At 38.7% G+C, this 26,923-nt stretch overlaps 1 protein-coding gene across 2 annotated transcripts in view; it reads right to left on the bottom strand.

Moving 5' to 3' along the window:
- The window catches only part of SLC9B1 (solute carrier family 9 member B1), a 100,107-nt gene that overhangs the window by 70,334 nt on the left and 2,850 nt on the right, over positions 1-26,923 (bottom strand). For both annotated transcript variants that reach the window (XM_066233476.1, XM_066233475.1), the window contains exons 2-5: positions 26,539-26,645; positions 8,512-8,588; positions 7,840-7,909; positions 5,156-5,294 (exon numbers count right to left, since the gene is read on the bottom strand). In XM_066233476.1, the coding sequence (XP_066089573.1) occupies positions 5,156-5,294; positions 7,840-7,908 (208 nt within the window). In that variant the 5' untranslated portion in view covers position 7,909; positions 8,512-8,588; positions 26,539-26,645. The remainder of the gene's footprint in view (positions 1-5,155; positions 5,295-7,839; positions 7,910-8,511; positions 8,589-26,538; positions 26,646-26,923) is intronic.

Below are 26,923 nucleotides of genomic sequence, written 5' to 3'. Positions count from 1 at the left end.
TATAGGTTTTTCTGTTTCTGGTTGAAGATCTTGTTGAGTTTTGGGGGAGATTTATCGGTATCGCTTCCTACTCCGCCATTACTCTGACGTCATCCGACATTTAAGTTTATTGATATAGTTAATTAATATCTACCATGTCTGTTACTGTTTGCTACTCATTGCCCTTGTTCTTTGTTTCTGTTTTTGACTTTCATTCTTGTTTGCTTTTTGTACTGATTATTTTATATACTTCCATTTTCTCTCCTTTTTTTAGCACGTCAATTATACTTCTTTTATTTTTTTAAGTAGTTGCCCTAGATTTTGCAATATATATTTACAACTAACCCAAGTATACTTTTAAATAACACTATACCACTTTACAGGTAGTGTAAGTACCTTATAAATAACTAAGTATTCCCAAATTCTTCTTCTTGTTTCTTGTATCATTGGTATCAGTTATTTAATTTATGCATTAGCTATAATTACCTATCAGTTAATATATTTTGCTTTTATTTGAAACAAACTGGTATCTGTTTGATCAATTAAGAATATAAAAAAGCCCTGGCCGGTTGGCTCAGCGGTAGAGCGTCGGCCTGGCGTGCAGAAGTCCTGGGTTCGATTCCCGGCCAGGGCACATAGGAGAAGCGCCCATATGCTTCTCCACCCCCTCTCCTTCCTCTCTGTCTCTCTCTTCCCCTCCCGCAGCCACAGCTCCATTGGAGCAAAGATGGCCCGGGCGCTGGGGATGGCTCCTTGGCCTCTGCCCCAGGCGCTAGAGTGGCTCTGGTCGCAGCAGAGCGACGCCCTGGAGGGGCAGAGCATCGCCCCCTGGTGGGCAGAGCGTCGCCCCTGGTGGGCATGCCGGGTGGATCCCGGTCGGGCACATGCGGGAGTCTGTCTGACTGTCTCTCCCTGTTTCCAGCTTCAGAAAAATACAAAAAAATATATATATATATAAAAAATAAAATGTTTTTAACCTGCACTTATTTCTTTTCTGAATGTTTTCCTTCTTATGTAGATCTGAGTTTCTGACTTATCTCATTATCTTCCCTCTGAAGAACTTCTTTTTATACCTTCACAAGGCAATAAATTCTCAAGTTTTGTTGATCTGAGAAAGTCATTATTTCTCCTTCACTTTTGATAATTCATAGGATACAGAATTCTATGCTGGTATGGTTTTGTTGTCCTAACACTTTAATATTTCACCCCACTATCTTTTTGCCCACCTGATCTCTGAGGATAAGTAAGTCAGATGTGATTCTTATCTTTGCTTTGCTATAGGTAACGATTTTTTTTTCTGGCTTCTTTCAAGATTTCTTTATCTTTGATTTTCTGCAGGTTAAGTATAATATACCTGTTTCATGTTTGCTGAACTTCCTGGATCTGTGATTTGCTATTTGCTATTAATTTGGGGAAAATTATTGCCTGAAACATCCTCTGTTGCTTTTTGTCTTTCTTCTTCTTGTATTCTGAGTATGAGTATGTTACATCTTTTATAACTGTCCCACCATTCTTGGATATTCTATTTGTTTCTTTTTCTCCACCTTTTTTTCTCTTTGCTTTTCATCTTTATAAGTTTCTATTGAAATATCCCCAAGTTCAGGTAGTCTTTCTTCAGCTGTGTACAGTCCACTAATGAACCCATCAGATGCATTACAGTGGTACCTTGAGATATGAACAGACGAACATACAAATTTTTAAGATACGAGCTGTGAATTTTGTTCGAGATCTGAGTGAAATTCCGAGATACGAGTCGCAATTCGGGAAACTGCCGCTAGTTGGCGCGTTGGGGCATGGGTCCAATATCGGCAGTTTGATATACAAGTTGACTGACTTAAGAGCTCGGTTACAGAATGAATTAAATTTGTATCTCAAGGTACCACTGTATTTGTTCAGTACTTTTAATTTCTAACATATCTTTTTGATTCTTAGAATTTCCATCTCCCTGCATACACTACTGATCTATTCTAACATGTTGTCCACATTTCCATTGGAGCCCTTAGTATATCAGCCATAGTATTTTTTTTGAATTAATGGTCTGATAATTCCAATATCCTTACTATGTCTGGTCTGGCTCTGATGTTTTCTCTGTGTCTTCAAACTTGCTTTTTTGTTTGTTTTGTTTTTTCTTTTTCCTTTGAATATATTGTATATATTTTTGTTTAAAGGTGATCATGATGTCCTGGATAAAAGGACCTTTGGTATATGGTGGTCAGGTGTGGTGGGAAGGGAAGCTTTCTATAGTCCTATGATTAGGTCTCAGTCTTTTAGTCATCCTGTGCCCTTGGGCTGTAAACTTCACTAGTGCCTCTCAGGTCTTTTCTTATCATTTTAGGTTACACAGGATGGCTACAAGGGAATGGAGTTGGGTATTTCTCTTCTCCAAGGAGTCTAGGCTCTGATAAAACAGTTTCTCTTGAGGACAGGCTGTGTGAAGAATAGAATATTCTGGTGTATTTCATTGTGGTTACTTACCTCGTCCCTTTGTTTAATGGCTCCTGGACAAAAGTGAGTCCCCCCCCCCCCCCGCTTCTTATGGAATTTTAACTCTCAGACTTGTTCACACTGAGCCTCCACTCAATTTCAATTACAGTTTTGGTTTTCCTGACCTCATACTGGTTCCCATAGAGGTTTCTGCTCTGTGAAGTTATGTTTTTTTGTATTCACCAGCCTGTTTCCAATTTTTGGGAATAAGGGAAGTAGTTTGCTCTCTAACCTCACTTCTTTGATGGAATTAAGAGTTGTGAATTTTTTAGTTTGTTCAGCATTTTATTTGTTGTTAGATGGAGTGATGAAGCTGGACCAGAATCTGGAAGAGTATGAGATAGTACTCTTGAGCTCTAAACTTCCAACACTTCTTATTTCATAAAACTGATAATAAGATTTTATTGGATAAATAAAATCCCCAAGAGTATTTGAAAATCATAGTTGGGAGTACAATAAAGCTTTCCTTTAACTTATTTAAAGGAAAAAGAGCTTCATAAAAATAAGTAGTTCAACATACTAAAAAGAAACAAAAAAGGAGTAATAACCCAAAACCTACTAAACCTAATGCTGTAGAACCACCATTTTTGGGACTAGGGAAGCCTCTTCCCAAGTAAGGGATATAAATAGTGTGATTAAAAGTGATGAGACTGATTTCTAAATGTGGTTGAAAGTTTAGATTCTTTTTTAAATTAACTTGTTTACACTGTGGGATTAGTGAATTAAGTATGACTTGAGAAATTGCAGCTCAGTTTCTACTACACAGAGTATATGCTGTTCTAAGGGTTTCTTTCATGGGAACATACTGTGTGTGTATGTGTGGTGGAGAGAGGGAAAGAGAGACAGAGAAATTGAAAGAGTACCAGAATAAATAACCTTGTCAAATAGAAACACAGGAGCTCATTTTCCTATAAATTTCTCTAAAATTGCAAAACTAAAACTGACAGAAAATAAAGAAAGAAATGGACTATGGATCCAAGTAAGTCTATAGTTTCAAAACTGTTGTTATAAAACTCCTCAATTCATGAGAAAACTGCAGTGCTTAACCTCAGTGGAAAACCTTTGGTGACCAATACATTTTTCTCTCTTCCACAGGCCCTGGCTCTACTCTTAAAAACTGCTTTATAGAAACTGCCCACTAAGTAGGGTTATGGGCACACACAGTAAGACCTAAGTGCAGAAATTATATTCACAAAGGAGTCCAATCACTTACACTGGCAGGTATTCTAGTTTAGTTTAGATTCAGTGCTTTAAAAATACTGATGTTAATTAAGAAGTAACCCTTACTAAATAAAAAATTAATAAAATTTGCTTTTAAAAGTTTAAAGTTACAAAGCAGCAAATAAGAAATTGAAAGTTTGGCCCTGGCTGGTTGGCTCAGTGGTAGAGTGTCGGCCTAATGTGTGGATAACCCAGGGTTTGATTCCTGGTCAGGGCACACAGGAGAAGTGCCTGTCTGCTTCTCCAACCCTCCCCCTTTCACTTCTCTCTTTCTCTCTCTCTCTCTCTCTCCCTCCTGCATCCATGGCTCAACTGTAGTAAGTTGACATCGGGCACTGAGGATAGATAGCTCCATGGCCTCCACCTCAGGTACTCAGTAGAGTTCCCTAGATAGGCAGAGCAATGCCCTGGCTGTGCATGCAGGAGTCTATCTCTGTCTCCTTGCCTCTCACTAAACAAAAAAACAAACAAACAAAAAAAAAGAAATTAAAAGTTCAAAACTTCAATTGCTTATCCTTCATTGTACTTTGAAATAATTTTTGTTCTTGATAGATTCTATACTTCTGGGGTCAAAATCTCTCTCTTTAGTTTAATCATGTGGAATTTCTAGGAAAAAATAAAGAAAATTTCATACATATTTCATGACTATGAGATACTTTAAAATTTCAGTGGGAAAGCAAGTTTTATCCAACTCTTTTTTTTTTTTTTTTTTTTTTTCTGAAGCTGGAAATGGGGAGGCAGTCAGACAGACTCCCACATGCGCCCGACCGGGATCCACCCGGCACGCCCACCAGGGGGCGATGCTCTGTCCATCTGGGGCGTTGCTCTGTCGCAACCAGAGCCACTTTAGCACCTGGGGCAGAGGCCAAGGAGCCATCCCCAGCACCCGGACCATCTTTTGCTCCAATGGAGCCTTGGCTGCGGGAGGGGAAGAGAGAGACAGAAAGGAAGGAGAGGGGGAGGGGTGGAGAAGCAGATGGGCGTCTCTCCTGTGTGCCCTGGCCAGGAATTGAACCCGGGACTTCCGCACGCCAGGCCGACGCTCTACCACTGAGCCAACTGGCGAGGGCCTATCCAACTCTTTTTAAGGCAGTAGGTGTTTTAAAATTTGGGGCCTAATTTATTAAAAACCTTAATATTGCCAGAAGTATATGTTCCTTTTAGCTAATGTAAAAATAAATGTGAAAAGTAGGTTTTAAATAAAATATTTTTCATTTATGCTGTTTCTAATCTCCAAAATTTAACATTAGAAGTTATAGAAAATTAAAACATAAAGCTGTTAAACAATAATTGATTTTTTTGACAGATTCATGGGAACACTTCCTCTTTGTCCACATATTGCTGGTAACAGAGCTGATCATCATCTGATCTGAAGTACATTGATTAAGCTATGGCTTTGTTGGCCTGTGGTTTAATATTTATCAAATACATTTCTTATTTTCTCTCCATTCACATTTTTTATTTCACATACCATTTGTAATATATTTATTCAATGTTCCTTGTGGAGGACAAGCTCTTTTTGTCATCTGTGGTTCTTTTGTTTCCTCTGTTTCTGAGAAGATAATTTTCTTAGTTTCTTCATGTTCACTAGTATTACTCTCTGTGAGGATCTGAAGTAAAACAAAGAAATATTTTTATTTTTTCAGCAAGAGAGAGAGAGAGACAGGAAGGGAGAGAGATGAGAAGCATCAACTTGTAGTTGCATCACTTTAGTTGTTCATTGATTGTTTCTTGACCAGGGTCTCAGGCCTAACCAGTGATCCTTGGCTCAAGCCAATGTCCTTCAGCTCAAGCCAGTGACCTTGGGATCATGTTGATGATCCCACAGTCAAGCCATTGAGCCTATGCTCAAGCTGGATGAACCTGCACTCAAGCTGGTAACTTTAGGGTTTTGAACCTGGGACCTCAGCATCACAGATTGATGCTCTATCCACTGTGCCACCACCAATTAGGCAAAACAAAGAAATCTTTTAAGAAATATACTTTCCAAATGATTTTATGAATGTACAAACTACCACATGTCATCATTAAACTCCTATTATTACTGTCAACCTGGAGAATTAGACACACAAAAGTCTATACATGCTTTTTTTTTTTTTGTATTTTTCTGAAGCTAGAAACGAGGAGAGACAGTCAGACAGACTCCCACATGCGCCCGACTGGGATCCACCCGGCACGCCCACCAGGGGGCGACGCTCTGCCCCTGGGGGGGGGGTCGCTCCGACGCGACCAGAGCCACTCTAGCACCTGGGGCAGAGGCCAAGGAGCCATCCCCAGTGCCCGGGCCATCTTCGCTCCAATGGAGCCTTGACTGCAGGAGGGGAAGAGAGAGACAGAGAGAAAGGAGAAGAGGAAGGGTGGAGAAGCAGATGGGTGTATCCCCTGTGTGCCCTGGCTGGGAATTGAACCCGGGACCTCTGCACGCCAGGCCAACGCTCTACCACTGAGCCAACCAGCCAGGGCCTATACATGCTTTTTATATCAATATATGATATTGACATATGGAGGATGTCATAGCTGTGCATTTTGTAGGGTATCTTGACTTTGCCTTTTAAAGATTTCAGTTCCCACCATTTTCATTTGTGATTTATATATACTAAATAAATGAACCTATAGTATGGATAGAATAATTAAAAGTGTCCCTCCTTAATCTAACTTCCATAGATTATTCGATAAAACTTTTGTGGAATGAAAACTAAATTGGAAAGGAGGTAAAATATAACAGCATGGACTATTTCATTTGTAAAATTATATAACTAAAAGAAAAATGAGAAAAACAGATCAAATCTTCAGAAGGTCAAGGTTCATGTTTTTGCTATTATTTATAGACAACATATTTAGATAGCTTAAAAGTATACTTCCATTGTCCAAGCTTTTAATGGTATATAGTCTAATTAGGAAACTGCTGGTTTAGGGGAAAACAGTTTGTGAGAATATTGAGAAGCTTTTCCCACGCCAAAAACAGAACACCGGAACAGGGATCTTCAATCTGCCCTACTGCCATCATGGTGTGTGTGTGTGTGTGTGTGTGTGTGTGTGTGTGTGTGTGTGTGTGTGAATGCATGTGTGTACTAGAAGCCAGCATTTTGAATGTATTGATAATTCTTTGAGTCTTCGAGCACAGGGGAGAGAGAATATCACATTGTCACAAGAAATGTTAACAAAGGCCAGAGAGCATTGACAGAATAAGGAAAGGAAGAGGAAACATTTAATGACGAAGGAGCAGAGGCACCATAGCAGCTAATGTAAACAAATTATGTAGCTCTTTAAGATCAAAGTTCTTTAAACCTAATCATGACTAATCGGTTGAAGTTTTGATGTAGAGACTCTTTTTAGAAAGTCTGTCACTATATGAAAGGGTCGAGGTAAAGACAAAGTTGAATTTTGATTGGGTAGGTAAAAGGTCATCTGCAGTAAAACCATATTACATTAAGTTTTATTATTTTAGAATTTATAATTAATTGACGTAGACTAAGATGACATCTTTACAAATAAAAATAGTAATTGAAATCAGTTTAAATTAGTAATTGAAATCAATTGAAATCTTTTAAATATTTAAAAGAAGAACTTTTTGGCCTTTAAGAACTATAGAAATAGCCATTTAAAATATAAAAGATTATAATTCTAATATGAGCAATTACTATTTAGTAAAACTAGGACAACAAAAGGTCTACTGACTTCCTCTATATACTTGCAAAAATCTCGGATCTCTTCAAATACAAGTTGTTCATATGGAAAATAACACAATAAGTAATAATATAAAAATAAACTGTGTCATGTACTCACAACTGTAAACCTACTTTTGCTGCACCCTTTATACTGTACAAGACTTTAATTAATTCAAATTTGTCTTTATCTCTTGTAGTCTAAATTACTGAGTTTTTCCTGTATGGCAAGAAATAATAAGCTACGTTTCCTTTATTCCTAAAATATGCCCACTTTAGTTCCAAAATAATATGTAGTCACCAATTTTCTTCTTTATATTTCTTTTGGTAATTTTTTAGAACCTATTATAACTAGCTATTTTAACATGACCACTTATTATATTTTAACCAGACATATGAGAAACCTAATAAATAAACAAACTTTAGAAATAAATTTTAAGATCAGGTTAATTTTTATATCATATATTACAGTATAGTTTTAAGTTTTTACCTGAGAAGTTACAGATGATTGGATGTTTTTATCCTCCAAATGTTCATTTTCTGGTTGTGTGGTGTGCATACTAATATTGAAAAGAAACATTATTTGAAAGAAAATAGGAAAACAGGACGATAATTCCATCTGGGAACAAACATGGTTAAGTGGAATTAATTTCTTAATGATTTTTTAAAAGTCAAAATTGTATCATAGTCAAGTCAGATATTTTTATAGTCAAAACAATGCTAGTATTCTTTTTAAAGTGATTAACTAAAGTCATGTGCATAACTTTTTAAGAACCATTATCACATAGAAATGTAATACTTCTTAATAGTTCATAATGCTGGGCATATTTAGAAGCATAAATTAGAAAACTCAACTCTATTTCATGCTTGACATCATTTCCACCATTGGTTTACTCTATCTTCAGTCACACTCCTGCATAAGAGACTCCAAGAAAATTTAAAATGAAACATGATCAACTATATTAATACCTACATCTCTAAGTTACTGATACATGCTGTCTTTACACATGGTCCATTTTAAAGGTCCTTAAGGCCAACATTTAAACAGAAAAAAATAGTTTTATTTTGAATAAGAATTAACTAGAAATAAAGAATAAATTAGAACCACATCAAGAAAAGAATAGGTCTGGAAACTTTTATTTATAATATCTGTTGTTTCTACCTTCTCCAGGATCTTTGCTGCTTTTGATTGTAGCGAGAGTATCTTTGTCTTAAAAATATCTTTCAATTTTTGAATTACTGTTGAGGAGAAAAATGAAAGATTTCAAGTTTTAACTTTTAGATATTTGGTAAGACCAACCCCACTAGTGTTTTAAGTATTTATACTTTTTTTTAAAAGGCAAGCAATTTTAATAATGAAAAATTTTAATGAAAAGAAACATTTGAGTACCTACCATATGCTAGGTGCTTTACCAATACTGTTTCACTTTAATGAAGTAAAATATTAGTGAACAAAATCCTATAAGGTTTCATAACTTAATTTATGACAGTAAGCTGAAAATAACATTTTTTAACTTGATAAAATAGATGTCTCAGTTTCTGTAAATTCCGTTTTAGTTGAAAGAAATATCATAATTATTACCTGTCATTAAAATGACTACCTATCAGTAGCTGTTAGACCAGAAGTTAATTGTTAATAAGCTAAGATTTCCTTTTTCTTTTTTTGGCTGAGTAGTATTCTCTTGTATAAATGTACCACAGCTTTTTTAGCCACTTACCTATTGGTGGGCAGTTGGGCTTTTCCAGATCTTGGCTATTGTAAATAACACTGTAATGAGCATAGGGGTGCATATATTCTTTCAAATTAGTGTTTTGGGTTTCTTTGGATATATTCCCAGAAGTGGGATAGCTGAGTTCAAAGGCAGTTTTCATTTTAATTTTTTTGAGAAAGCTCCATACTGTTTTCCATAGTGGTGGCACCAATCTGCATTCCTACCAGCAGTGCAGGAGGGTTCCCCTTTCTCCACATTCTTGCCAGCACTTGTTTGTTGCTTTGTTGGTGGTAGCTCTTTTGACAGGTGTGAGGTGATATCTCATTGAGGCTCTAATTTGCCTCTCTCTGGTGATTAGTGATGCTGAGCATTATTTCATATGACTACTGGCCATCTGTATATCCTCTTTGCCCACTTTTTAATTGATTTTTGTTTTGTTTTCCTTGTGTTGAGTTGTAAAAATTCTTTACACATTTTGGGAATTCACTCCTTATCAGATGTATCATTGACAAATATGTTCTCCCAACCAGTGGTTCCCTTCTCATTTTGTTGATGGTTTCTTATGCTATACAAAAGCTTTTTAGTTTGATGTAGTCTCATTTGTTTATTTTTCTTTGTTTCTCTTGCCCCTGAAAAGCATATCAGCAAAAAATATTGCTACAAAATGTCCGAGAGTGTACTGCCTATGTTTTCTGCTAAAATTTTATGGTTCCATGACTTACCATATATTAAAATCTTTTATCCATTTTGACTTTATGCTTGTGTGGTGTAAGTTGGTGGTCTAGTTTCATTTTTTTTTGCACCTATCTGTTCAATTTTCCCTACACCATTTATTGAAGAGACTGTCTTTACTCCATTGTATGCTCTGGCTTCCTTTGTCAAATATTAATATACCAAAAGGTGTGGGTTTACTTCTGGGCTTTTTGTTCTGTTCTGTTGATCTACATACCTGTTCCTATGCCAGTACCAGGTTATTTTGATTACAATGGCCTTCTAGTATAGTCTGATATCAGCTAGTGCCCTGATTGGCAAACTGCGGCTTGCGAGCCACAGGCGGCTCTTTGGCTCTTCCACAAAATACCACGTGTGGGTGCTACCTCAATAAGGAATGTACCTACCTATATAGTTTAAGTTTAAAAAATTTGGCTCTCAAAAAAGAAATTTCAATTGTTGTACTGTTGATATTTGGCTCTGTTGACTAATGAGTTTGCTGACCACTGAGTGGAATACCTCTAATTTTGTTCTTCTTTCTCAAGATTGTTGATGCTATTCATGGTCAATTTAGTTCTATATAAATTTTTGGAATATTTATTTTACATCTGTGAGATATGCCATTGTTAATTTAATAGAAAGTGCATTAAATCTATACATTTCTTTGGGTAGTATGGACATTTTAATGATGTTAATTCTTCTCATCCATGAATATAGTATACGTTTCCACTTATTTGTATCTTCTTCATTTTTTTTCTTCAATATTCTATATTCTGAGTATAGCTTTTTAAATTCCTTGGATAATTTATTCCTAAATACATTTTCTTTTGCAATACTATATGGAATCATTTTCTTAATTTCTCTTTCTGATAGTTCATTACTGGTATATAAAAATGCCACTGATTTCTGAACATTAATTTTGTATTTTGCTACTTGGCTGAATTCACTTATTAGTTCCAGTAGTTTTTGGTGGAGTCTTTAGGTTTTTCTATGTACATTATCATGTCATCTGTGAATAATGACAGTACTATGTTGAATAAGACTGGTGAAAGCCACATCCCTCTTTTGTTCTTGATCTTAAGGGAAACAGTTTTAGTTTTTGCCCATTGAGAATGATGTTGGCTGTGGGTTTGTCATATATGGCCTTTAATATGTTGAGGTATGTTCCCTCTATTCCCACTTCGCTGAGTTTTTATTATAAATGGGAGCTGGATTTTATCAAATGCTTTTGCAGCTATTGATATAATCATGTGATTTTTACCTTTCCTTTTGTTTATGTGATGTATAGTTTTATTGATTTGCAAATATTGTATCAATCTTATGTCCCTGATATAGATCCCACTTGATTATGATGAATGAACTTTTTATTGTATTGCTGGATTTGGGTTGCTAATATATTGTTGAGGATTTTAGCATCTATGTTCATCAGGGATATTGTTGTATAGTTTCCTTTCTTTGTCTTTATCTGGTTTTTGAATTAGGATAATGCTAGTTCAGAAAACTCCTCTTGAAGTTTTTGGAATAGTTGAGAAGGATAGGTGTTAGTATTTATTTAAAGTTTTGTAAAATTCAACTGTGAAGCCATCCAGTCTGGGACTTTTGTTTTTTGAGAGTTTTTTTATTACGGCTTCAGTATCATTAGTTGCGAACCATCAGTCCAGCTTTTCTGATTCTTCTTGATTCAGTTTTGGAAGATTTTATGCTTCTAGGAATTTATCTATTTTACCCAAGTTGTTCAGTTTGTTGGTATATACTGTTCCTAGCATTTTCTTCCAATTCTTTGTATATCTTTGGTATCAGTTATTATTTCTCCTCTTTAATTTATGATTTTATTTACTTGATCTTCTCTCTTTTTTTCTTGTGAGTTTTGTTAAAGGTATGGAAATCTTGTTTATCTTTTCAAAGAACCGGGCTTTAGTTTCATTGATCTTTTGAATTATTTTTTAGTCTCTATGTCATTTATTTTCACTTTAATCTTTATTTCCTTCCTCTTACTTACTCTGGGCATTTTTTGTTGTTTTTTTCTCATTATTTTAGGTGTAGGTTTGGATTTTTTCATTGGGGATTTTTCGGGCTTCATGAGGTATGCCTGTTATGCTATGAACTTCCCTCTCAGGACTATTTTCGCTGTGTCCTATAGATTTTGGATTATTGCGTGTTCATTTTCATTTGTCTCCAGGTAACATTCTTTTTTCCATTTTTTTTAACCTTTTGACTAGTGAGTTTTTTTCATGCTCTCTGACCCCTAGGAGTGAGTTTTTATTTCCAAGAAATAAAATTAGTTCCAGTTACAGTATTATTAACTTAAAATCATGTTTCTTTAATAACCAATGTATGGAAACAAGAAGAACATACATTTGCCTTTTTTTTTTCTGAAATGAGAAGCGGGGAGGCAGAAAGACAGACTCCCACATGCGCCCAACCGGGATCCACCCAGCAAGCCCACCAGGCTGCGATGTTCTGCCCATCTGGGGCGTTGCTTTGTTACAACTGAAGCCATTCTACTGCCTGAGGCAGAGGCCATGGAGCCGTCCTCAGCACCTGGGCCAACTTTGCTCCCATGGAGCCTTGGCTGCTGGAGGGGAAGAGAGAAATAAGGAGAAAGGAAAGGAGGGAAGGGTGGAGAAGCAGATGAGCTCTTCTCCTGTGTGCCCTGGCTGGAAAACAAGCCTGGGATATCCACATGCTGGGCTGATGCTCTACTCCTGAGTCAACCAGCCAGGGCCACATTTGCCTTTTTTTAATGTTGCCTTACACATTTTGAAAATAAAAAATTTTATTACCTCATACTCTGGATTGCCAGGAAGCACAAGGATGTACATGAACATTTGTACTACTCAAAGGGTTAACTAGCAAGAGCAAGAGAGACAGAAAGAGATAGACAGAAAGAGAGATGAGAAGCATCAACATATAGTTGTGTCACTTTAGTTGTTCATTGATTCTCATACATGCCTTGACTGGGGTATACAGCTGAGTCAGTCACTCTTTGCTCAAACCAGCAACCTTGGGCTTCAAACCAGTGACCTTTGGGCTCAAGCCAGTGACTATGGAATCATGTCGATAATCCCATGCTCAAGTCGAAGACCCTGCACTCAAGCTGGTGAGCCCATGCTCAAGCCATATGAGACTGCGCTCGAGCCAGCCACCTTGGAGTTTTGAACCTGTGTCAGTGTCTCAGATTGATGCTCTATCCAGTCTGCCACCACTTGGTCATGCCATTTGTCTCCAGGTAACTTTGAGTTCTTCCTTGATCTCATTGTTAACCCATTCATTGTTTAATAACATGCTATTTAGTCTCCATGTGTTTGAATGTTTTTCAGCTTTTTTTATTGTAATGATTTCTAGTTTCATATCATTGTTGTCAAAGAAGATGCTTGATATGATTTCAATTTTCTTGAATTTATTAAGACTTATTTTGTGCCTTAACATGTGGTCTACCTTTGAGAATGTCCCACATGTACTTGAAAAGAATATATATTCTGCTGCGATGGGATAAAATGCTCTGTAAATATCAATTAAGTCCATTGAATCCAGTGTGTCACTTTAGGCCACTTTTACCTTGTTAACGTTTTGGGTGAAAAATCTATCCACTGATGTCAGTATGGTGTTAAAATCCCCTACTATGACTGTATTGCTGTTGATCTCTCTCTTAATTTCCACCAAGATTTTCTTTATATACAGGGGCTCCTCAGGTTACAACAGTCTCAACATACAACTTTTCAAGTTTACAACACTCTCTCCCCTAAAAACTTTAAAAAATTGAGATGTGAGTGTTTTGGCTTGTGCCGTTAGCACTGTTCTTACAGACTACGTGGGTGAACTAGTTTGGTTGTGTGCGGTGGAGAAATATGCAGAACGCAGTGCAGTTTATTTATGTCCTTTTCCTTTTCCTGTGTCTTAGTAGTGTTTTTATGTTCTAGAATATGATTTTACAACTGTGTTAGGCTAGGTAAGTGACTTAGGTGAGGATGTGTTTCGACTTACATCAAAATTCAGGTTACATCACTGTTGTAAGAATGGAAATGTGTTGTAACCTGAGGACCCCCTGTATTTAGGTGCTGCTATGTTGGGTGCATATATGTTTACAAGGGTTATATCCTCTTGTTGGATCAACCCCTTCAGTATTTTGTAGTGACCTTCTTTGTCTCTTGTTACGGCCTTAGTTTTGTTTTTAGAGAGAGAGAGAAAGAGGGGGGAGAAGTGGGAAGCATCAACTTGCAGTAGTTACTTCCTGTATGTGCCTTGACCAGGTAAGCCCAGGGATTTGAACCAGCAACCTCAGCATTCCAAGTTGACGTTTTATCCACTGAGCCACCACAGGTCATGCTGGCCTTAGTTTTGAAGTCTATTTTGACTTAAATAATAATTGCTACCCCAGCTCTTTTGTTTCCATCTGCATCAAATATATTTTTTCCCATCTCTTCACTTACAGTCTCTGTGAATCTTTTGTTCAGGGGTGGGTCTCTCATAGACAGCATATGTATGGGTCATGTTTTCTTATCCAGTCAACTATCCTATGTCTTTTGATTAGAGCATTTAAGCCAATTACATTTAATGTTATTATTGATAGGTACTTATTTATTGCCATTTTAGTCTTTATACCTATGTTCGTCTCTCTGCTAATTTATTCTTTTCTTTCTTCTTCATAAACAGACCCTCTAACATTTCACTTTGAATAGTTCATGCCAATCCCTCTGACCTAAAGTTTTCTGTTGAGAAATCAGCTGGAAGCCTTATGGAAGCTTCTTTGCTACAATACTTGTTTTACTTTTGCTTTTTAAGACAGTCTATCCTTGTCTTTAACCTTTGGCGTTTTAATTATGATGTGTCTTGGTGTAGGCCTCTTTGGGGTCATGTTGGTTGGGACTCTCTGTGCTTCCTGTACTTCTGTGTATTTTTCCTTTACCAGGGTTAGGGAGTTTTCATCTATTACTTTGTCAGATAGGTTCTCGACCCCTTGCTCACTCTCTTTTCTTTCTGGTACCCATATGATGTGGATGTTGTTATGTTTAATGTTGTTTCAAAGGTGCCTTATACTTTCCTCATTTTTTAAAATTCTCATCTTTTTGATGCTCTGTTTGGGTGCCCACTGTTATCTTTTTCTCTAAATTGCTTATTTGATCCTCTGCTTCATCTAACCTGCTGTTGATTCCTACTAGTGTATTCTTAATTTCAGATATTATATTTTTTATTTTTGAGTGGTTCTCTTTTTTAGTTTCTATGTCCTTTTTAAATATTATCATCTCTTTAAGTTCTGAGATCATCCATTCTTCTCTTAAGGTCCTTAAGCATTTTTATAACCATAGTTTTAAACTCTGCATCTGGTATCTTGGTTGCTTCCATTTCTTTTAATTTTTTTTTCTGGGGATTTCTCTTGTTCTTTCATTTGAGGCATATTTCCTTGTTTTCCCATTTTGTCTCTGTGTGCTTGGTAGGTCTGCTGTGCCTCCCAAACCAGTTATGATGACTTTATGAAGAAGGTGCTTTTTTGGGTGTAGTGGTACACTTTTCCAGCTCACCGGAGCCTCTGTGCTCCACGGATGTTTCTTAGGGGTTATGTGACCCTCCTGTTGTACTTGAGTCTTAAGTGCTGTTGGCCCTTTCATGGGTAGAGTTAACCCTTTAGGCCACTAAGGACAAGCCTCAATCTCTGTGTATGAGTTGCTGTGCAGGGGCTGCCCCTGAAGCAGAGTTGTTCCCAGCAGGATACGGTGTCTAGTGCCTTCCTGAATACCCCTTTGTGTATGCCACTTGTGTGGCTACTTAGGTCAGGTTCCAGTGTGATCTGAAGGCCATCACTGGTTGTGCTGGGTTTGGGTCTACTTGGGTGGGGTCGGGTACAGTTTGATGTCAGGCGTTGTGTGTAGCCGGCCTTAGGATACTTGTCTGGAGCTACCATTCTAGTCACTGTTTGTGGCTACATCTACAAGGTCTGGGTGTGCATGGGAGGGGTCAATTGGTGTACAAGGGACGGTTTCCTCCAGTTTAGAGCTGGGGGCAGATCTTTAAAACATCTAGGCCTCCCTGAGGTCCACCTCCACTTGTCAGCTACTGTGCCTCCCTCTGAAGTTGCCTGGTCTTCCTCTAAGGCCTTCTGAAGAAATACTGTAGAGTGGATCCAGGCTGGCTGCAGCCCACAGACTCTTCCACAGTTTCTGAGCTCAGTAGGGTGAGGCAGCCAGGGTTAGGAGGACAGGACTAGTGAGTCCCTTACTGGGAGGTCATATGGTAAGGCACTCAATGAAGGGGAAGTGGCCCCTACTCCAGAGTTGAACCACTCATTTTCTGCCAGAGCCTCCAACTGTAGCTGCCCCAGGAGGGGTACACCACAGGTTCAGGTGGGGTGCAGCCAGTCATCCCTCTGCAGGAGCAAGTTTAGCCAAGTGGAGCCACAGAGCTTGGTAGGAGGGAGCAAAAAAGTCTCCCGTTAAGGGTGATGCTGGCCCAGTCTCCAGGAGGGAGCCAAGCACTTTGTCCTAGTCCCAGACTCTAGCCTCTGAATGTCCCAGCTCCAAGCAGCTCTCCTTCTGTTTCTCCTTCTGTCTCTCTTCAGTTTCTGTGGAACTGAGCTCAATTAGGGCACAGTATCTCTGCTTGGAAGGGCAGATCCAAACAGTCTTCCACTGGGGATGGTGCCTACAAGCTTGTAGGAGAGGTGTGTATACTTCTTCCCCTTCCCAGTATAGCACAAGCTGAGCTTACAGGGCAGATAAAAGTGCACCCATATGCCCTGCAATGTAGCCACACAACTCAGCATCTGCCCATCTGATTCCAGGACAAAAGCCTCCCCACCTGATTCCCAGGTAAAAGTCTCTCCAAAAGTCCCTGGTCTGTGCTCTGAAAGTTCCAGATATACACAGCACTCTGATCCCCCTGACTGATCTTAGCAGGATGGACTGGCTCAGTGATTCAACAGGTCGGGGTGGGGGGGGGGTGCTGGCTGTGTGCTGGAGGTGGGAAAGACTGCTCTCCTTTCCAAATCCACACAGTTCAGACTGTCTGAGTCTCCACCAACAGCCTTCCCAGACAAAGAGTGCCCCAAAAGTCACTGAGGGGTGCAGCTGGGAACCCCTCTGCAGAATCTGAGCACAGCAGAGTGGCCTTGCCAGCAATCAGAGGACTAGGCAGTGAACTCCCCAAGCTGGTGCTCTAACAGTGGGATTGCTCCTTTCTGGGAAGGTAGCATCTGGGTCTCCAGCAAACTCCCTACTCTCCAAGGTGGACTGAATCCCCACTGATTTTCACCACCAGATGCTATGCGGGCTCCTCTTCTGGTCTCTGTTGTGCTGGGTTAGGGATCCCTGCATGGAGTTGAAACCCCACACTTCTGGGGGAGGGAGTTTTGCAACCATAATAACATCTGGCTTCTCAGATGCCACTTGTAGGTGTGGAGGCCAACATTTCTGCATCTCTGCCTTTTTGTTTGTTTGTTTGTTTCTGAAGTGAGAAGTGGGGAGGCAGTCATACAGATTCCCGCATGCACCTGACCGTAATCCACCCGGCAATGCCCACCATGGGGCAATGGTCTGCCCACCATGGGGCGATGGTCTGCCCATCTGGGGTGTTGCTCTGCTGCTACTGGAGCCATCCTCAGCACCTGAGGTGAATGAAGGCCATAGGCCATCCTCAGCACCCGGGCCAACTTTGCTCCAATGGAGCCTTGGCTGTGGTAGGGGAAGAGAGAGAGAGAAAGGAGAGGGGGAGGGGTGGAGAATCAAATGGGTGCTTCTCCTGTATGTCCTGACAGGGAATTGAACCCGGGACTTCTGCACACCAGGCCAATGCTCTACCACTGAGCCAACAGGCCAGGGCTTCTGCAAATCTTTATTATATTTCAATTCAGCTAGCCTTCAGTTGGTTATTCAGGTTGACTGCTCTATAATTTAGCTGTGAATCCAGTTTGGGTGTGGGAGCAGGTGAGTGTAACTTCCATCTACTCGGCAGTCATCTTGAAATCCCTACTCCAGTTTCTTGTTTTTCTTGCTAATTTATTGTGTTTACATGGATTCAAGTGTCCTGTTGAATACATTCCCCCCAACCTCATGTTCTACTCAACATCCCCCTTGACCCCCTCCCCCCAATACAATTCTCCCTTCCCTCCAGGATTTGCTTTTCTGCTCTCTATAATGCTGTGTTATGTATATATAATATCACCAATCTCTTTCCCCTCTCTGATCCCATCCTCTAATCCCCTTTTCCTCTGTCTGCTTTCCCTTTGGTCCCTTTGATCCCGGCTTTGTCTCTATTTCGCTCCTCAGTTCACATTGTTCATTAGATTTCTCAAATGAGTGAGATCAGGCCCCGGCCGGTTGGCTCAGTGGTAGAGTGTCGGCCTGGCGTGCAGGAGTCCTGGGTTTGATTTCCAGCCAGGGCACACAGGAGAAGTGCCCATCTGCTTCTCCACCCCTCCCCCTCTCCTTCTTCTCTGTCTCTCTCTTCCCCTCCCACAGCCAAGGCTCCATTGGAGCAAAGTTGGCCCGGGAGCCTAGGATGGCTCTGTGGCCTCTGCCTCAGGTGCTAGAATGGCTCTGGTTGCAACAGAGCAATGCCCCAGATGGGCAGAGCATCGCCCTCTGGTGGGCGTGCCGGGTGGATCCTGGTTGGGCACATGCAGGAGTCTGTTTGACTGCCTCCCCGTTTCCAACTTCGGAAAAAAAAAATGAGTGAGGTCATATATATTTTTCTTTGCCTGGCTTATTTCACTTAGCATAATAATTTCCAGGTCCATCCATGTTGTCACAAAAGGTAAGATTTCCTTCTTTTTCATGGCCCCATAGTATTCCATTGTGTATATGTACCACTGCTTTTTAATCCACTCATCCATTGATGGACACTTGGGCTGATACCAGATCTTGGCTATTGTAAACAATGCTGCCATAAAGATGGGGGTGCATTTCTTCTTTTGAATCAGTGATATAGTGTTCTTAGGATATATTCCTAGAAGTGGGATAGCTGGATCAAAAGGCAGTTCCACTTTTAATTTTTTGAGGAATCTCTATACTGTTTTCCACAGTGGCTGCACCAGTCTGCATTCCCACCAGCAGTGCAGGAGGGTTCCCTTTTCTCCACATCCTCCCCAGCACTTATTCTGTGTTGTTAATGAGCGCCATTCTGACTGGTGTGAGGTGACATCTCATTGTGGTTTTAATTTGCATTTCTCTAATGATTAGTGATGTTGAGCATTTTTTCATATGCCTATTGGCCATTTGTATGTCCTCTTTGGAGAAGTGTCTATTCATTTTTTTGCCCATTTTTTATTGGATTGTTTGTCTTCCTGGTGTTGAATTTTACAAGTTCTTTATAAATTTTGGTTATTGTACTCCAGTTCTTAAAGCCATTGCTGTGCTGCGTTGGGCCTGTCTCATACATGCTTAGCTGGAAGTGACCCAAAACACTAGGTTAGGTTCACACAGAAAATTAAGGAACCCCTTTCTTTAGCTTTCTCCTCTCCTGAATCTGCACCCCACTCCACTCTATGTCTCTCAAGATCTCTTCCTGGTTTCTCTGGTCAGATGGGATTTTTCTCTGAGTTTTACCAACACATAATGCCAAAATAGGGCTTGCCCTTGGGGGAAAGCTGCAAAAGGAAAACAACAACAAGGATTCCTCACATTTTCTTTGGAATATAGGATCCAATTCCCTCAGATTTTCAGGCCATAAATATAGGTTTTCCATGATAGTTTTTACCTCCTGTGCTATCCTCATGTAGCTGCATGACTGCGGCCTACCTTTTTAGGTCTAAGATGCAAGTACAAGAGAAATTCACACCTGTAGTTTTGACTCTCTTTTACAATCTACCTGCTTTTGTTTAGTTTTGAGATCTCAGGTAGCTGCTCTTTGCCTTTTATCTAGAGGTTTTGGTTGTGAGCTGTGGTAAAGAGGTTGTAGTAAGCCTATTTAATCTTGGATGGAACTGGAAAACTGTGAGTTCCATCAGAGAAGGGATTGTATTTGGTTTTACTCTTGATCTACATATACTGCTCACAATGATTATGAAGTAATAAAATATCCCCTAATTTTTGTGAGCAGTGTAGTAGCTAGAAAATGTTGATACTGAATAAATACTTGTGGAATAAATATTGAATCAGCTAAGAATAAAAAAAATGCCAGATACTCAATATGACAATAAGAAAGGCATCTTTGGTAGAAGAGTAGGAGACGTTTACACCTAAAATAAGTATTTCAAATACATTAAGAAAAATAAAACAAATAAAATGAATTAGGATCCTTAATAATTATGCTGTGAAGACATACAAAGAATCCATAGGACAACTTAGAAAAAGGTGCTGTGCCTACAGAAAAAAATTTAAAGAATGGAAATTTTGAAGAACTAGAACCTTGACTAGGGTTGATTTTGGGTACAATTTTAATGGAGGAAGTTGAAGAAGAAAAACTGGATACTTGAGTAATGTGATCAGAAGCAGGTAAGGCATTGTCCCTTTCCTTCTTTTTAAATACTGTGGCTATCTGCTTTTCTCTTCACCCTAGACATCTCATCTTTATTTCTTTCAGACCTCTTTCTTACCCTGGACTCCTTTTTTTTCTCATCTAATTTTTAAAATCCCTATTTCCTTAACATAAATTTTAAAATTTAAAATGAAGATAAATTAAACTCCATTTTTATTTATTTATTTATTTTTATTTTTTTGAAGCTGAAAACGGGGAGGCAGTCAGACAGAGTCCCGCATGCGCCCAACCGGGATCCACCCGGCATGCCCACTAGGGGGCAATGCTCTGCCCATCTGGGGCATTGCTCTGTTGCAACCAGAGCTATTCTAGCACCTGAGGCAGAGGCCATAGAGCCATCCTCAGCGCCTGGGCTAACTTTGCTCCAATGGAGCCTTGGCTGTGGGAGGGGAAGAGAGAGACAGAGAGGAAGGAGAGGGGGAGGGGTGGAGAAGCAGATGGGCGCCTCTCCTGTGTGCCTTGGCTGGGAATCGAACCTGGGACTCCTGCACGCCAGGCCGACACTCTACCACTGAGCCAACCAGCCAGGGCCTAAACTCAAATTTTATCTTTCTCTAAATAACTTACTCTATGGGCTCAACTTCTTCATAGAAAAACATCTTGTCAACAGTTCTGTGAAATTATTTTAAATAAATTTTATATAAACAAGAGCCTGCCTGTATAATTCAGAAATAATATTGGTAATCCAGGTATATAAACATTACAGTGACTGTATCTTGTTAGGAATTCTCTTATTAGATATCTGGATAGCTAGCATAACAGAAAAAATGAGGGTTTAAAAATAGAAATATAGTAGTTGTATGATCTTGGGTACATTACAATATCTCATCATCTTATAATGGTCACAGTACCATCTACTCTTCTTACTTTGTGTTTATAGCTAAAGAAAGCAGAATCAAATTTGAGGATAGCCAACCAAATTTACCATATTTTCCCATGTATAAGACACACCGTGTTTTGAAAAATTTGTGGTGTAAAAACTGGGTGCTTCTTATACAGTGGTTGTAGATTTCCTGCTTTTTCATGCTCATTGTTGAAGACAGTGATTCATCATGAGGACAAGCTAATGGATGGGAGTTTTGACAGTGACGAGGAGTTGTATGAATTTTATGATGAATAAACCTTGAGTTCAATAACTTTTGTAATACATTTTTTCTCAAATTTTGAACCCCAAAATGAAGGTACATCTTATACATGGGAGTGTTTTATACATGGGGAAATATGGTAAGTTTACAGGAAATTGTGGCATATTTTTTGTATACTAACAAGAGGAATACTTTATAGTGGTTTGTGTTTTAATATCTTACCTTTATGATCACCTCAGATTTTAAAAAAATTTATGCTCTATTTATTTTAGTAACCCTCTTAAAATCCTTTTCGGAATGCTACAAAATACAGGGTGGGGCTAAAATAGGTTTATAGTTGAGAGTATGCAAAACTCTATTTTTGTCTTATTATTTATTAATTATGGTGTTATTTTCCATATAAACAACTGTAAACCTACTTTTCTCACAACACACACATACACATACACACATCCTGCAATTAGAGGAATAAAGTGAGATGTTTGTATAGTTTGTAGCAAAAGCGATGGTATTCAACTGATAATTTTTATTATAAATATGCACCATTATAACCATATATAAGCTTTGTTTTTAAAGTCATGAAAAATTTTTATGGCTTTAGAGGTTCAATTTCCATTGGTCTATTAGAATGTCTCTTTAAATGCACATATTAATCACGAGCAGTGTGATATTGTTAAAAGAGTTGTGCAAACCATACTCTGTGCTTTTAATTTGCTATATAATATTGAGTAAATTTCTTGTCACTTTACCTCTCTCTACTTCAATTCCAAACCTATAGAATGGTGTAGGGAGGGAGAATGTCAGGTGATATAGGTCTTTATTAGTTTTATCAATGCTTCCATTCCCTTATAAACCTACTAATAAACAGGGTGAGAAAATGCGAAAAAATGCTATTTGGAAACTATATCTTATATAAATATCATATATATGTTCATATGTATCTCCCTTAATAGAAATGGTTCTTGTCTTTCCCTGCTGTGTGTTCTTCAACTATATATTGTGTTACAGGGTTGGGGGTCAGGTGGCACGAAGTCTTATTCTTTTAGAGTAATGTTTTGCAATAGTGACATCTAGTAGCTCTATCACATATTATTTAACAAAAATTTATGGCTAATTCTTAGTCCTCTAAATGTGGATCATTCACTTTGTGGCTTAGCTAAATAATTTAAAATCGTTCATCACATTCTTCCCAACTATAGATTTTAGAAATACCAATTAAATTTTACAGTAGAATTAACAATTTTCCACACAATAACTTACCTTTTCTTGAAAAAATCACAATGTATATAGAGTTAAGTACAAACTATTCCAAGTGAGGCTAAAACACTTTTCCTTCCATTGAAAGTGGAAGAACTGAAATTTGAACTCATTTGTTTGAATATGTATTACATGCCCTCAGGCATTGTACATCACTTGACACATCAAAGATATCAAACATGTACTTATTAAATGAATGTTAGATAAAGCAAATTCATCAATATTTATGTTCATATGTATTGCTTTAGAATCTTTGGAACTACTGTTGCCTTTCAGATAAGGAACTTTTTTTGAGTTTACATCAAAGACCATCAACTAAAAACAACTTCAGTCTTTCTGAATAAAGAGAGCTATATCCACAAAGCGAATATTCTTTATTAAGAGCATTCAAACTAGATCTTTTTCTTTTTAAAGATGATGACTAGCTGGCATTATTATTTAATCAGGACAATGCATATCTGGGCTACACTACCCTTTAATTCAAGTTGATTTTGCTACTGTTAAAATTCCTATAGTATATATTTAGTGTTTGTTCTCATTAATCAGATATCAGCTTCAACTTTTATTCTCTTCAGGTGCATAGATCTTGTTTTATAACATAGTGGTAAGGTATTTCAGGGTTCAGAGCATGTGTTTTATTCTTGTCCTTACATTAGCACCAAACAATGATTTTTCTCACCTAAGGAATAAAGTTACCATCTTACCCAGAATCCAAGGTTTTCCACAACATGGTATAAAACTGTCTTATCCACTTTCTCTTTAGTACTACTGACCCTACATATCAGTCAGATGAAACTATTAATTGTTCTACCAGGCATTGCTTGTCTTATTTGCTTGGAATACCTTCCTGCTACATCTACTGCTTAAGTGTTGTTCCAAGTACAGCTTCCTACAAGGTACACCACAAAACTGGAAGTCATCTCTTCCTTCTGAATACTCACATCATTTTATCATTTGCTCTACCTTCCTTCTACCTCTCTGGTTGTCCTTTCTTGGCTTTCTTTACAGACTCTTTCTTCTCCTCTCCCCTCCCCTCCCCTCCCCTCCCCTCCCCTCCCCTCCCCTCCCCTCCCCTCCCCTCCCCTCCTTTCTTCTCTTCTCTATATACTTTTTTTTAAGTGAGAGGAGGAGAGATAGTGAGATACCTGAGCCCCAACTGGGATCCACCTGGCAACCCCTGTCTGGGGCCAATGCTCAGACTAACCAAACTATCCTCAACACCTGGGGCTGGCACTCGAATGAATCTAGCCACTGGCTGCAAGAGGGTAAAAGGAGAGCAGGGGAAGAGGGAGGGAGAGAGAAGCAGAATGGTCACTTCTCATGTGTGCCCTGACTGGGGATCAAACCTGGGATGTCTGCATGCTGGGTCAGCACTCTATCCACTGAGCCAACTGGCCAGGGACACTATGTGCTTTTCTTAAGAAATTTATTTTACTCCCATGGCTCCAATTATGACCAATGTGGTGATGATCCTGACCTAGTGAAGCTCTCTTGAGATTCCAACTAGAATATTCAATTACTTTTTGGATATCACTACCTGATTTTTAAAATAAGCATCTTAAGCTCAGTATCTGCACAACTGAACTCAAGACTTTTCCCCACCAAATCTATTCCTTCTTCAGATAATTTCCTATTTCACACACTGAAGCCATAATTTAGTTGCTCAAATTAGAAATAGAGGAAACATTCCTTCTCTTGCCTCCCCTTCCCTGCTGACATCCAGTGAGTTACTAAATCATGTTATACAAGCTCTTAAGTATTTTAAAAATTTGCCCATTTTCTCCATATAAACTGCCACCTCTCCAGCCTGACCTGTGGTGGCGCAGTGGTTAAAGCGTCGACCTGGAAATGCTGAGGTCGCCAGTTCGAAACCCTGGGCTTGCCTGGTCAAGGCACATATGGGAGTTGATGCTTCCAGCTCCTCCCCACCTTCTCTCTCTGTCCCTCTCTCCTCTGTCTCTCTCTGTCCCTTTCTCTCTCCTCTCTAAAATGAATAAATAAAATTAAAAAAAAAACAAAACAAAATAAAAATAAACTGCCACCTCTCCAGCCCAGGCCATAAGCATCCCCTCTCCCCAAATACCTTAATGGCCTTCCAACTCTTCCCTACCTCCAGTGTTGGTCCTCCCTGTTGTAATTTACACAATGCAGAATAATCTAAAATGTAGGGCGACTGCCTTGGTCGGATAGTTCAGATGGTTAGAGCTTTATCCCAAAGTTCAGAGGTTGCTGATTTGATGCTCGATCAGGGTACATATAGGAAGAGATAGATGTTTCTGTCTCTGTCTCTCTCAAATTAATAAATAAAAATTTTAAAAGGTAGATTTATTTTTTTAAAAAATGGTAGGGTGATTATGGCAATTTTCTGCTTAATATTCCTATAGAAGAAAACATCCAAGCTCCCTAAACTCTTTGTAATAAGAGCTAATCTTGTTGTTATCTCCTCATTCTTCACTTGGTATTCTATACTTCAGCCATAGTAAAATTTAGTTCTTCAAACCTGCCATGCCTCACAGTTCTAAGACTTTATACATTCTGAATGCTGTCTTCCAACCCCACACTCCTAATTTTTGCCCAGATAACTCTACATCAGTTTAAAAGTCATTCTTGCAGAAGCATGCACCCTTATCAGTGTCCACCCCTTATGACAGCATGGACCCCACTATTAAAATTGCTCATTTAACTATCATCATTCTTTTATTTTACTGATATTCTTTGAAACTGGTACTATCTTCTGTATGTAGAATTAACTCATACAGGGTATTGTGGAAGCATATATGATATTGGGAGAGGTCCAAGAAATGCTTCTTAGTGACTCGCAGTTCCATCTGTTTCTAGCACTGATTTCATAACCATCTCTGTGTTCTTGGTATTACTTAACACAATAGATGGCAGATAAGTATTTAATCTCATTAACTGCTGTATTCTAAACACATACAAAAGTTTTCTTACTGTATAAGGCCTCCAGCCAGCTATTACTTTCTACTTAGCAGAGTTTTCTTTGATGTCACTTTGGATACAATGGAGTGTAAAAAAAGCAGAGGCACATTACTATAGTGAAAAGTATAAAAACTGTAAGAATATGTATGTGTTAACAAAACTGTAAGAATTGTTATGTATGTGTCCTTGGTTAAGACCCTTAGCATCTCTGAGCCTCAGTTTCCTCATCTGAAAAAGATAGTTACAAAATCAAATGAGATAAGTGAAAAATGCATAGCACAACATGTAAAAGGTTATTCAGATACCGTCTGTTATTGTTGTTACTAGAGTAAATACAAATCACGTCTCCTTGTTACCGGTCATCCCAGCTCTACAGGCAGCAAGATTTCCAACTTTCATCCTTCATCTTCCTTTTATCATTTAAAGGGTAGACTTTATACTTCTATAAACATATATTGGTAAAAGTGGTTAAAGAAACACACACACACAAAAGACACACCCAAATATATAACAAGTAAATATTATAGAAACAATAGAGACAGAAGCACCAGCCTATGAAAATCTAGAATTTGGATATATGGAAAAAAAAATTCAGGCCACATTTTTTAAATGTGGAAAGTTGGTGGCACAAAAGAGTAATTTTCCAAACCATTTCATAGTAAAATGGTAACCCATTGAGCTGGAAAAACAGAATACCTGAGTTCAAGGACTAGTTTAGGTACTAACTTAACCACTAAAACTCAGGTAGTCCCTCCATCCAACACTTTGGTCTTTCAGTTTCTTGATCTCCTTGGCTCCCATGATCTTTTCCTGTCTCCAACAGGCACTTAGAAGACCACAAATCTCAAATGGCTACTCAATCCTGCCCAGCTATGATTCTCTAATATTGCTATCGATTGGATATGTCCCCCCAAAATCCATATGCTGAAATCCTAATCTCCAATATGATGGTATTAGGAAGTGGGACATTTTGTAGGTGACTAGACCATGAGGGCTTAGTGCTCTTATAATAGGTACCTTCAGTGCTCCCTTGCTCCTTTCAGTCCTTGATGAACCAGGAATCAGGCCCTCACAAGACACTTAACTTGCCAGCACCTTGACCTTGGACTTCCCAGCCTCTAGAACTGTGAGAAAGAAATTTCTGTTGTTGATAAGCCACCAGTCTATGGTATTTTTGTTACAGCAGCTTGCACAGACTAGGTATGATTGATGTTAACTTACAAAATGACTTTTTCCTACCTTCTTTCCATAAACCTCCAATCTGAAGATTCCTCCTCTCCCCTTACTTATCTTGCTTTGTATTTTATACCTGAGAAAAAGGGAATATCAAGCAGAAACTCTCCCACTTTTTGATCACTAAATCTACCCAAGTGTCTGCCTCTCTACCTATATCTGCTGCCTT

Source organism: Saccopteryx bilineata, chromosome 5, assembly GCF_036850765.1.
Source record: "Saccopteryx bilineata isolate mSacBil1 chromosome 5, mSacBil1_pri_phased_curated, whole genome shotgun sequence".
Taxonomy (NCBI): domain Eukaryota; kingdom Metazoa; phylum Chordata; class Mammalia; order Chiroptera; family Emballonuridae; genus Saccopteryx; species Saccopteryx bilineata.
The sequence above is the reverse complement of the archived record's forward strand: the minus strand, read 5'-3'. Positions and strand labels throughout refer to the sequence as shown.